The sequence below is a fragment of the Cuculus canorus genome, chromosome 15, assembly GCF_017976375.1.
Source record: "Cuculus canorus isolate bCucCan1 chromosome 15, bCucCan1.pri, whole genome shotgun sequence".
Taxonomy (NCBI): Eukaryota; Metazoa; Chordata; class Aves; order Cuculiformes; family Cuculidae; genus Cuculus; species Cuculus canorus.
The window spans coordinates 1,208,528-1,221,444 of NC_071415.1; the positions used below are offsets into that span (position 1 = coordinate 1,208,528).

Genomic DNA, 12,917 nt, shown 5'->3' on the forward strand with positions numbered 1-12,917 from the left:
TGCTTCATTTTGGGCTAGAACAGCCCTGGCAGTTGTGAGGAAGCTGTTTGAAATGTTTACAGAGCCAACAGCGGCTGTTGGGGGCGGGAGCGTGGCTGCTGCTTTAATACTGGCGAGCAGCGTGATCATTGCCAGAGCTGGGGCTGCTCGGTTCTCCTTGTTGGGCTTTCTTCTCTCTGTTGCAGTCATCCAAAATCAGTGTCTGCAAAGCCACAAAATAACAAGTTTGCTGTGTTTGGAAGGAGTTAAAATGACTGCAAACACCACTCCCCCCCTCAACAGCTCTGTGTGTCACTGAGCAGATCTCTCCTGGCTTTCGAGTCGTAAACAGTCTGCAACAAGGACTGGGCTTTCGTAAGGAACCGAGATGGTTGGACTTCAGTGCAGGCGCACCTGCGTGTCCAGCAAAGCTGGGTCCTGTCCGGGCAGCCGCGCTGTGCTACCAGGCTGCAGCAGAGAGAGGGGTGACGTCCTCAGCCGTGTGTGGCATTGCAGCATCCGTCTGCCAGCGGGGCTCGCAGGAGCAGGGGAGCAGGAGGTGGGCAAGAATGCAGATAGAGATGGAAGGGTACCTGGGCAAGCCTTGGGTGGAATTAAGCTTACAAAGGCTCTGGAGCATGTCCAGAGGAGAGCAGCAAAGCTGGGGAAGGGGCTGGAGAACAAGTCTTACGAGGAGTGGCTGAAGGACCTGGGGTTGTTTAGCCTGGAGAAGAGGAGGCTGAGGGGAGACCTTATTGCTCTCTACAGCTGCCTGAAAGGAGGTTGTGGAGAGGAGGGAGCTGGGCTCTTCTCCCCAGTGACAGGAGACAGGACAAGGGGGAATGGCCTCAAGCTGCGCCAGGGGAGGGTCAGACTGCATATCAGAAAAAAATTTTTCACAGATAGGGTCACTGGGCCCTGGCAGAGGCTGCCCAGGGAGGGGGTGGAGTCCCCATTCCTGGAGGTGTTTAAAAGACAGGTAGAGGAGATGCTCGGGGACATGGTTTAGTGGCAGATAGGAATGGTTGGACTCGATGATCCAAGAAGTATTTTCCAACCTGGTGATTCTGTGATTCTATGAAATGTGCCACTGACTGCAGGGGTGGGTTAGAGCCTCTGGTTGGTTGTTGCTTCGTCTTCACAAATAAGCTAGGGAACCAGAAATACAAACACATCTCAACCTGCAGCCTACAGAAGGAAGAACAGAATCTTTTCTTCCTCTTTGTGCCAGAATAAGAACATGTCACACCTGAAAATGGGAAATTCGAGGTGGGTAACAGGCAGCAGTTTCTGCCAGGTAAACCTCAGGCTCTGTGCTTTGGACAGCTTCCATGTGCTAGGACTGGATTACCTTGTGTCTGTGCACATCCTTATTTGGTACCTTTTCTCCCCTTGGCGGCTGCTGCAGATGCTGTGTGGTTCTAAACCAGGATGCTGCTCTAGAGCAGCTAGCGAGGTATTTAAATAACAGGGGGAACACTTTGGGATTTCGTTAACTTATCAGGTGGTGAAAGCCCCCCATCCTGCTGTTATAATGTAGTCAATGCTCTTCTGTTGAGATTTTGAGCTAAAGTAGGTGTTGCGAGTGTTGGGTTTGTAACAAAGCCAAATGAACAGCAGGGGAGCAGAGTGATGTTCCTCTAACTGCCAGTGTTCTTCCAGAGGCAGCTGTGGCAAAGGCAGCACTTACTGGTCAGTTAATAGATTGTTTGGTATAAGGAGGCTCTGCAACACCTTAAATTATACTCAAGTAATGAGCAGAGATGTTACACTACCTACAATCTTGTTTACCATCTAAGCTAAGCAATTTACTCTTTTAAACTAGATTTGTTGCTGTAATTCTATGTAGTTTCTTTGTGCTTTAGCAAAAAGTAGGTTATGGATAGAAGAGCTGTGAATTGGCTGATTTGATGGGAGAGACAGTGGGGCCAAAGAGGTTCATTTACCCCTCTGTCAACGAAGACAGAGGTGCGTGGGGGTACGGAGCAAACACAGGGTGTTTTGTGGTACTGTATGCCTAGCGGTCATTACATCCAGCCATCGTTACACAGAACAGTTTCTGTTTGTGAACATCCAGCATGCACACCAGAAAGGTTAGAACGAGCTGCAGAGAAAGCATGAAGCAGTTCCACAGCGGGCTTTGTGTCTGGGAACTCTCCGCATACAAAAAGTGGCTGAAATTGATGTTCTGCTCCTGTCTCTTCAGGAGAAATGTTACTTGGTTTCGAGCTGCCCATAGTGCCCGGGAGACAGTAAGTTCTGCAGGTGGTTGTGGTGCCTTTCAGAGGGACAGGGCTGTAGAGGGGATGGCTCAGAGGAGGCTGCTGCCTCTCTGCACCCTAAGAAGTCCCAGAAGGAAAATCTATCCAGATGAGAGATTGTGGTTCTGCTGGGTAACAGCAGAGCTTCTGTAATTAACCTTCAGTTAATGAAGCATCAGTGCACTGGATTCTGTTTAGAATCATAAAATCATAGAATAGTTTGGGTTGGAAGGGACCTTAAAGATCATCCAGTTCCAACCCCCCTTCCATGGGCAGGGACACCTCCCACTGGATCAGGGGCTCCAAGCCCTATCCAACCTGGCCTTGAACACCTCCAGGGATGGGGCAGCCACAGCTTCCCTGGGCAACCTGTTCCAAGGCCTCACCACTCTCATGGTGAAGAAATTCCTCCTTCTGTCTAGTCTAAATCTGCCCCTCTCCAGTTTAACCCATTCGTCCTCGTCCTGTCACCACAAGCCTTTGTGAACAGCCCCTCCTCAGCTTTCTTGTAGCCCCTTCAGGTACTGGAAGGTCGCTATAAGGTCTCCTTGGAGCCGTCTCTTCTTCAGGCTGAACAACCCCACCTCTCTCAGCCTGTCCTTGTACAGGAGGTCCTCCAGCCCTCAGATCATCCTTGTAGCCTCCTCTGGACCCCTTCCAACAGCTCCATCTCCTTCTTACGTTGAGGATTCCAGAACTGGACACAATACTCCAGATGAGGTCTCACAAGACAGGAATAGAGCCGAAGACCCCTGCTTTGGATGCAGCCCAGGACATGGTTGGCCGCCTGTGCTGCGAGCACGCATTGCTGCTCATGTCAAGCTTCACCCTAAGTCCTTCTCCTCAGGGCTGCTCTCAATCACATCATCCCCCAGCTTGTTCTGAAACCAGGGATCACCCCATCCAAGAGGAGAACCTTGCACTTGGCCTTGTTGAACCTTATGAGGTTCGCCCAGGCCCACTTTTCCAGCCTGTCCAGGTCCCTCTGGACTTTTTATGGTGTGCAGGGGTTGGTTCCTCCAAGCATTCAGTGTTCTGAACGTGTCCCTCATGGCTTATAATTTGTGAAGCCCTGTGTCCTATTTGCATCGTGCATTTACAACTAACTCTGCTGGGGCTGTTTCCAGCCGGAGGAGGCTTTTCTGAAGAGAATGCTTCAAACTGCAGAGGAACAAAAGTTGTGATATTGGTGGTGGAGCACTGGCAGTCTTTGTGTTTGCGCTGGGTGAGCACAGGTAGAAGGAGTTTGCAGAGGGTTGTATGACGCCTCGGTGGTTCCTGGAGAAGATGGGGAGGCCGAGTGGCGCTGTGAGAAGGGCAGTAGAGGTCCTCCTTTTGGATTCCATGAGCTAGTGCTGCCGGGGCGCAGCCTGAGGCGGGCTGTTCCTGGGAAGGTTCATTTCCTTCCCATCGCTGCAGAAGCCGAGCTCCCGTCTTTCCGCCACCACTTTACTCCCTGGAGCAGCACCATCTGGTGAAGGGAGCTGGGAAGACCAGCAGCGCAGACACATACACTGCCGAGAAGCTTTAATCTCCATGGCGTTTCCATCGGAGTTGCCCAGGTGTTCTCCTGCAGCAAGAAATGCTGCTTTGCCAGGATCTTTGCGTAGCCACCTAAAAGGATGCTTCCCGCTTCCCTGTTAGCGGCTCCCGTGCCGGGAGCAGAGCTCTTTGAGCTGTGCTCTTTGTTCCTTGCGATTCGCCCTCATCAAAGTTGTCGCCAGGAATGGTCTCTGAGCATTTTGCAATAAGTTTGGCAGGGAGTTCGGAATTCAATAGCCAAATAAATTCATGGCGTAGGGATATATTTTTTTTAACATGCTGGAATTTAGGAATGACATGCTGTGCTATAAATAGGAAAGGATCAGAGGAGTTAAGTGTTCTGTTCAGGGCCTGGAACGAACAAAACCTGAACCAGATGCTGAAAACTTTTCTTTCTGGCCTTTTCTTCCCTGGCGGAAGGGACCATGTCAGATTCCTGAGATTTTGCCGTACCCTGTTTGTTTTTCCTGGCTTTTTATCTTCCACTGTTGAGAAGCTGCCGGGCATCAGCTCTCTTCTCAGCTAGGACAACTGACAGGCCTTCCCGTATTCGATCAAGGGAAAGGTGTTGCTGTGCTGTGACTTGTAGGTTTGCAGCAAAATGCCTGACCCGCAGGGCGCCTCCCTCAGTAACCTCCCAAGTTGACCACAGTTTGATCCTTCAGTGGAGTTAAACACCAGATTAAAAGATACGTACTGACATTAACTTCCTTTGCTAGTAAGTAAGCCCACTAACCCCCCGGGGTGGGCGGCAGAGGTGTGCTGTGCCAGGATCCGCTCTGGCACCTCACCTCCAAGCCATCTCGCAGCAGCCGGGTCCATTCTGGCTCATTTTGCGGATGCCTGCGCGCCGAATCCCAGTCCTGTGTGAACACAGGGAGTGAGTCAGCCCACTCCTGCGTGCGCAGGCTGCCGTCAGCTGTGGTAACTGTGCTCACAGGTACTCGAGTAGAGCTGAACTCCTCGTGTGAGCCGCAATCGCCTTTCACTTGGCTAATTTTCACACTGCTGCTGCCTTATGGCTCAGAGAACCTGTAGGAGTGGCTTCTCGGAGTGTTTCTGTCTGGTGGAGAAGCTGCTGGGATTTGTGACAGCGGCTGAAGATGAGCCAGTGGTGTTCCAGGTGGGCAAGAAGGCCACCAGCATCCTGGCTGGGATCAGCCATGGGGTGGCCAGCAGGAGCAGGGCAGGGATCATCCCCTGCACTCAGCGCTGGGGAGGCTGCACCTCGAATCCTGGGTCAGTTTTGGGCCCTTCACTCTAAGAAAGACCTGGAGGGGCTGGAGCGCATCCAGAGAAGGGAACGGAGCTGGTGAAGGGGCTGGAGAACAGGGGGTGTGAGAGTGTTTGAGGGCCCTGGGGGTGTTTAGCCTGGAGAAGAGGAGGCTGAGGGGAGACCTCATCGCTCTCTACAGCTCCTGGAAAGGAGGTTGGAGGAAGGAGGGTGCTGGGCTCTGCTCCCAAGTGACAAGCGATAGTGTGAGAGGAAATGGCCTCAAGTTGTGCCAGGGGCAGTTTAGGTTGAATATCGGGAAAAATTTCTTTCCTGACAGAGTGGTGAAGCCCTTGGCAGGGGCTGCCCAGGGCAGTGGGGGAGTCCCCACCCCAGAGGCGTTCAAAAAGTGTGTCGATATGGCATTTTGGGACATGGTTTAGCAGTCACAGTGGGGTTGGGCTGATGATTGGGCTGGGTGAGCTTAGAGGGCTTTTCTAACCCTGATGATCCCATGATTCTACGGAGTGGAAGGGAGAGTGGGGCTTGGTTTCAAAAGTGGCATCCTGAAGGGCATTAGCTTGCCCTTTGCCTCTGTGGAAAATGTGTGTGAAGTGAGTCTGAAAACACATTGGACTACAAAACAGGAAAGATTTTTTTTGGGGTCCTGTGTGAGAGGGTGGCCATTCGCAGCCAGGCTTTGCTGTTATCTGTGTTGCCTTCGGCTCATGCAAATGTGTTGTGGCAACAAAGGAAGATGCATCCTAGGTTTACTGCAGCCTTTTGGGATGGTGCTGCCGCAGGGTCTGCTGTCAGAGAGGCGTGCGCTAGCAGCAGGGAGCTGTTTACTGCATGCAGGAGCACAAGTCTGGATTAAACTCGGGAAGACGACAAGCCGTGTGCCTTCGAAGCCTGAACTGAGCACTGTGAGGGGTGGCTGGTGCGCTGTGCTTCCAGCTGGGGTTATGCTCTTCCTAACACACAACACCCAGCTCTCAGGGACCTGGAAACCGACAGCTTCATACCCGAGCCGTGTGGAGCATCACATGAGGGGGAGAGAAGGAAGGAAAAGACAGAGTAAGTGGAGATGAGAGAATGTGGTGCTTGTAGACAAGGGTCTACTTTATCTGAGAGGTAAGGGATTCACTGCTCTGCCATGGATTCCTAGTGTGAGGGCATTGGTTCCCCATCTGCGGATTGGAAGTAGGCTGCTCCTCGCTGCTCCTCAGCACCCCTTTGGACCTGTTCAGGACCATCTCTGTACTTGCACAGCCCCTGGCACAGGGGCTGAGCTAAGATCTTTCCAGCACTGTCATCCTGATTTCAGAGAGGTGTAGAAATCAGCCTGTCCTGGCATGATTTGGTTTTCTCTCAATAAGAGGCTTGAGTCTCTGAACTTTTGATGGTTTATAGAGACAAGGCAGCTGGCTGGCCCTTGTGCCAGTGTGCCTTTTGAATCCACTGCCCTGACCGTGTGCGGGTGGAGCCCCGGCTGGGCATCTGCTGTCGTATTTACTGCTCGGCTGGCTGCGAGGGAGTGCTGCTCGGAACCAGAAGCTGCTTGGGTGCTGGTTCCTAAAACTATGCTTCTCTCCTGATGTTTCAGTCACACTTGGTGTTTCTTTTCAGGATACCGGTATCGGGATGACTCAGGAGGAGCTGGTTTCTAACCTTGGTACCATTGCTCGATCAGGCTCAAGGGTAAGTGGAGATGAGGCACCCCTTCTCCCTGCTCAGAAAGGTCTTCTCTGATTACAGCCACTTCTCCCAGTGATTTCTTATTCTGTTTCATCCCTTGGCCGCCAGCCCAGCTGTGAAATTATGCCTCTCTTGGAAGGTGAAATCTTCCTGTGGGCTCCTCTGGCTCTTGGTGGTCTCTGTGCTGTGGGAGCCCCACGGTGCCCAAGCAGCGCCCGCAGCCCCGCAGGTGATGCTGCTGCCCCTGGCTGCCCTCACTCCTGAAAGCAGGTGCCTTGCTCCCCAGGGCATCGCTCTGCAGGGGCACGCGCTCACTTGGCATTCGCCCTGTGTCCAGGAGGGCAGCAGCTGTGTCCTCACGCTGGCAAGTTGTTATTTATATGTACCTGATATGTTTTTTCATCTCTGGAGTCACCATTTTAAGATTTTGTGCTCCTGATTGACTGAGCCCTTGCTTGTTTGCTTTTAATACTAGTGGCGGCCAGTGTTGCCCTAAGCAATGCTTCCCTTTTCCAGAGGTGCAGTCCTTGTGGGAAAAGGGTTTTCCTTGGGCACCATCCTTGGAGCGCTGATGCAGAGGTGTGGGATGAGGGTGTTGGGCTGCCAGGCCTGCAGTACCTCGTGTAGGGCTGGATCAGTGCACGGGGAGCCCAGCTGGAGGATGAATTACACCCTCACAGTGGTACCTGAAGTCACCGAATGCTGTTTGATGTCTCCTTTGTTCCTCCAGGCTTTTCTAGATGCTCTGCAGAGCCAAGCTGAAGCAAGCAGTAAAATCATCGGCCAGTTTGGAGTGGGTTTCTACTCAGCCTTCATGGTGGCTGATAAGGTGGAGGTGTTCTCCCAGTCTGCGGAGCCGGAGAGCCCAGGCTACCACTGGTCTTCGGATGGGTAAGGCTGCAGAAGCGATGGAAGTGTGATGGGGCCTTGTGTCCAGACCAGGCATGGGCTGAAAGGTGTGCAAAGCAAGACGGGGCTGGTGTGGTCGTTCATGGCGAGGCTTTACTGGTTTAGATCCTGCTCAGATTATACATAGCAACAAAGTGGGGCCGAGTGTGCCAGGGTATACCACAGGGACAAGATTGATTTGTCAGAGCAGACGTGTTGTGGGCAAGGAGAGTACCTGCCTCTCCTGTTCCTTCCCCACTGGCAGGCAGTTGCCTGAGCCATGCCCCAGGCTGGAGAGATGGATTGAATCCCTTTGGTCCAAACATCGTCTGGGTTTTGCCCGAGGGAGGGTTTGTGCCACGCTGCAGCTCTGCAGGCACAGGTCTTCTGTGGGGCAGCTCTGTGTGCTCATCCTTTGCTTTTTGTTTGAAGTTGCAAACATCTGTGTGAAGTTGCAAACAAAGCTGTCAACTGCTGGACCACGTGAATCAGAGCTTCTGGGGGTGACAAGCTCTGCATCCCCTTAGCATCCCCTAGGAATAAGGAATTTTCTAAGTGATTTAAATTCTTGAACAAACGTCCTGTAACCGAGACGTCAGGCTGTCTCGGTGTGCAGGCAAACTGCTGTCTGTGCTGCCGTACCCTTTGAAGGCCTGCTTGGCTGTCATCGCCACAGCCGTCTCCCTTGGGTCAGTGCTCTCACCAGGGCTGCTCCCCGTACGGTATTCCCGTAGCAGTAGGGTCGAGATGGTCATCCAGAACGAGCACAGCTGCTTTTTGTTGTCATCAGCTCCTGCATACCCTGGTGGAGATACAAATGAGGGGCTGCAAGCAGGTCAGAGCTGTCGAGGGAGAAGGCAGGAGCCTTGGAGAGTCACTGCAGGGAGTGCAGGAGAGGAGTTGAGGGCTAGGCTCACACAGCCTGAGCTTTGCTTGAAGTTTGTCTCCTTCCTGGTAGAGGCTGCTGCTGTCCTGGGTCTGGGGTCTCTGCGAGGAAGACAGCCACATGGTTTGGGGGCCTTTTCAGAGGCACAAGGAGCATTGGGGCATTCAAAGTTATTTGCCTTTTCCTCTTGGTGCTGAAGTGTTGTGGGTGCTCTTAATAAAATAATGTCCCATCCTGGACGTACCTGGGGCACAGGCTGACACGGGTTCTGTTTCTAATCCTATAGCTCAGGAGTGTTTGAGATTGCAGAAGCATCTGGTGTCAGAACTGGGACAAAAATTATTGTACACCTCAAAGAGGACTGCAAGGAGTTTGCAAATGAGGACCGAGTCAAGGGTGAGTGGAGGAGGGAAGTGCTGTTCCCTTCCGAGGAGCTGGGTGAAGTCTCTTGGTCCCCTGTGAGCAGGAGGTGGATTTATAGTGGTTTTCCTCTCCTGCAGCACCTTTTGCCTGATGATACTGTTCTTGTTGTGCTGTTTTCACAAATGTAACTCCTCCACGTCTTATTTCCATTCCAGAGGTTGTGACCAAATACAGCAACTTCATCAGCTTCCCGCTGTATCTCAATGGGAGAAGAATTAACACCTTACAGGTGAGCAGGAGGGTCACGGGCAGGTCACTCGTGGAGGTGAACCACTGTAATCCTCCACTGGAGACAGGGAATGGAGTAAAGCTGCTGCTGGTCCTGGAAACTGGGGGACGATTGTCCAGGGTATCACAGACCCCATAGTGATCAGTTAATTGGAACTAAGAAGACAATCCAGAAGGAGTCACGCCTGGTACTGCTTGATTGCATTTAGTGAGAGAAATCTTGCAAATGGGCAAAGCAGATTTTATTTACAGTTATCTTCTGGATCTTCCCTTAATCAGACTCAACATCTCTGTGCTTTATAATAGTGATTTTAACTGTTTAAGACACATGACATGTAGGTGATGCAAAGATTGTACACATTGCTGGTGTGCTGACACCTCTGGCTGCAATTCCCTCTGTCCTTCAGCAGCTCTGGGAGACAGCAGTTCCGGGGAATGGCTGGTTTTCTTGGTGGCTCAGCTCTCAGCCTCATTCCCCTCATAGCTCTTAGCCAAGCACTGCTTGATGCTGGCATTTTCTGACCACTAAAAATCATATTCCAGTACCTGAAGGGGCTACAGGAAAGCTGGGGAGGGGCTGTTCACAAAGGCTTGTGGTGATAGGATGAGAGGCAGTGGCTTAAACTGGAGAGGGGCAGATTTAGGCTAGACAGAAGGAGGAATTTGTTCACTGTGAGAGTGGTGAGGCCCTGAAACAAGTGGCCCAGGGAAATGGTGGCTGCCCCATCCCTGGAGATGTTCAGGGCCAGGTTGGATGGGCCTTGGGCAGCCTGATCCAGTGGGAGGTGTCCCTGCCCATGGCAGGGGGGGTGGAACTGGATGGGCTTTAAGGTCGCTTTGATGATTCTATGATATAGCGCCCAGATCCATTTGAGTCACAAGTTCTTGACCCAATTGCAGGAATCACCAATGTGACATTAATTATCTTTAAAACATAAATCTGAATCATTTTCCTCCAGCATCTCCTTTTCTGGTTGGTTAAAGCTTCCTCACCTAAGAGGGCAGGTAGAGACTGTGTATGCTTTTCTTGTTTCCTGCAATGTGGCACTGAGTGCACAGTCTTCCAAGACTGTACTTAAATCTTTTATCGTGTTAATGTATCTAACATTCTGTAGTTGGTGTGGTTAGTCACTGATGTTTATTTGGATTCCTACCTATTAGTGCTTCTGTTCCAAAGGTTTTCTGGCTGTTGACGGTCAATGGAACAGACTCCTCAGAAGAGAGGAGTGCTAGAGCGAGGGGTGAGGTGCCGTTAATAGAGTTGTGTACTTTTATCTTCTTATCAGAAGTCTCTTGTCCCTTGGGGCAGCTTTATTCTCATTATGCTCCCATTTCAGGCCTTTATCCAGGATCTTGGTTTGTCCACGCATCCACGTTAACTCACTGTAAATGGAGCCCTCGTGAGTTCTCTGGTGTGGATTTTCCATGATCAACTCTTAAATGCTTGCCATGTAGCAGTGTGGAGGCAGAGGCTTTTCTGGTCAAACTGTGATAACTGTAGCCCCAAGTGAGGCTCTTCACCTGACAAGAGCTGCTGTAAAGCGCCTCCCTACCCAGCTGAATCCCTAATCCTACCTGTGATCCTGTAAACTCTCCATAATGCTTGCATGTGCCAGAGATGTTGTGAAGCCACTTGTGGAACAAAGCTTTGAGGGAGGAGAAGCTTTAAGAAGTGTGGCAGCACGGCAGGATTGCCAGAGCCCCAAATCCCTTGGACTCTGGGAGGCAGAGGATGGGCTGGAGGTTTATCCCCCCCAGTAATCACTCCTGTCGTTCATTAGGGCTTCAGTGGCACTGAGTGTGGTGGGCTTAACCCAGCTGGAAACATGGGCTTCTTAGCTGAGTCCCAGTGCTTGCTAAAAGGGCAGAACCTCCTCGGGTTTTGCTAAATGTGAGCGTTGCGCTGAGATACTGAAAACTTAAATGTGATGTGAGCATGGGCTGAATGCTGCAGAAAGTGTTGAGAGGTTGAGAGCAGCAAGAGGTGGAAAGCATGGCCAGGGGAAAAGACCTGGTCTGGAGCTCATGGCTTTGATTCCGATCCTGATGTGTCAAACGGCACTGCTGGAGCACTCTGTGACCCTACAGCAGGGATGGCCGAAGGACTGACAAAGCATCTCCCAACTGCTCCAAATCAGCCAAACCCAGGCAATTCGGGAGTTGCTTCACAAGCACTCAGCTGACCTGGTGGTGGAAGAATGACCTCTGTCAGGGCGGAGGGCCCGTTGCACCAGACCCACTCCAACTCTCACTTTCCTTTGGCTTGCCGGTCAGTCCTTGAGGTACTTGACCAATACTGCCGGTCACCTTGAGCAATGGTCACTGTCCAGGATGTTCTTGGCCTTTGGCAAGTGGGAGGCGATGGAGGATACCCAAATACCTTTTGTCTGGGGCTAAACAAGCTGCCTTGTATATATTGCACGGCAAGAGCACCTCGATGGGAGGTGACCTGAGAGCAGCCAAGGGGCAATAATTTGTCAGTCTGTGATAATAATACACCCCTTTGCCCGCGGGCTGTGCAGAGGAGTCTGTCTGTTTGAAAGATCGTATTTCCTTGCCCCGGAGGGAAAATATAACACTGAAAGAAAAGCCCTGCGCTGTGAGGCCTTGGGTATTGCGAGCTGATGGGAGCTCATCTCCCTGCTCCTCCACAGGCACTCTGGATGCTGGACCCCAAGGAGATCGGCGAGTGGCAGCACGAGGAGTTCTACCGCTTCATAGCACAGGCTTACGACAAGCCCCGCTACACCCTGCACTACAAGACCGATGCTCCCCTCAACATCCGCAGCATCTTCTACGTGCCTGAGCAAGTACGTGCCCTTCTGTCAGGGAACAGGGGAACATCTGCCCGGTTACTCTGAAGAGAAGGGAGTAGGAGAGCTCTGTCGGCTGAGGCTGCAGCGTGGTAGGGAGGAATATCCAGTGTGACATCTCTGCAGTGGGCTGGGTGCCACAGCGTGATGGGGGGGGGATGGAGTCACGGCAGGAGCGGGAGATAGATGGCTCGGGTAGATCCCTAGGGAAGACAGACAAGATTTCAGCTCTTGTTGGGTTCAGTGTTGGTAGTGAAGACCCTGGTGTGACCTGGTCAGCCAGTGCAGCCACAGAGGTGCTGCAGCGTTGTGTGTGGCTGAGCGCCCTGCACAGCTCTTGTCTTCACCTCTGTCTCTTGTTCCTGCAGAAACCATCCATGTTTGATATCAGCAGGGAACTGGGATCCAGCGTTGCCCTCTACAGCCGCAAAATTCTCATCCAAACCAAAGCTGCCGACATCCTGCCTAAATGGCTGCGTTTCCTTAGAGGTGCGTGCTGGGAGCAGGAATAGTGGGCAGCGGCTGTGGCTTCTGCAGAGGGTCAGGCGAGGAGCTGCCTTCCTGAGCCTGGCACCTGTCTTTGCATCGCTGCTCAGGGCTTGCTCTGCATTCCAGGTGTTGTGGACAGTGAGGATATTCCCCTGAACCTCAGCAGAGAGCTGCTGCAGGAGAGTGCCCTCATCAGGTAAGCAAGAAGTAGATCGTCTGGACCACTGAGGTTCTTCTCTCTTCTCGCTGGCTGAGGAAGGGACATTGTGGGATAGCTAGAAGGGCTTGGAAGGACCTGGCCCATAAGCTGCAGCATTTCTGTTCTTGGGAATGTCTTTCTATAAAGTAGGTTCTTAGCCGCGCTGATCTCATCTTGAGATGTGAGAGCAGCATCCTGTGCCGTACTATCTGCTGCCGCCTGCTTGGGCCATGTGCCCCAGGCTGCCTCTTGGTATCTCTGCTCTGCAGCAGTAATAGTGGGTTTGCTATTAAAGTGT

At 52.1% G+C, this 12,917-nt stretch overlaps 1 protein-coding gene across 1 annotated transcript in view; it reads left to right on the forward strand.

Annotated features, from left to right (window-relative positions):
- TRAP1 (TNF receptor associated protein 1) overlaps positions 1–12,917 on the forward strand; it is a 29,440-nt gene that overhangs the window by 10,502 nt on the left and 6,021 nt on the right. The window contains exons 5-11 of the mRNA XM_054080800.1: positions 6,625–6,696; positions 7,424–7,584; positions 8,754–8,863; positions 9,046–9,119; positions 11,773–11,928; positions 12,300–12,420; positions 12,547–12,616. Coding sequence (XP_053936775.1) covers positions 6,625–6,696; positions 7,424–7,584; positions 8,754–8,863; positions 9,046–9,119; positions 11,773–11,928; positions 12,300–12,420; positions 12,547–12,616 — 764 coding nt within the window. The remainder of the gene's footprint in view (positions 1–6,624; positions 6,697–7,423; positions 7,585–8,753; positions 8,864–9,045; positions 9,120–11,772; positions 11,929–12,299; positions 12,421–12,546; positions 12,617–12,917) is intronic.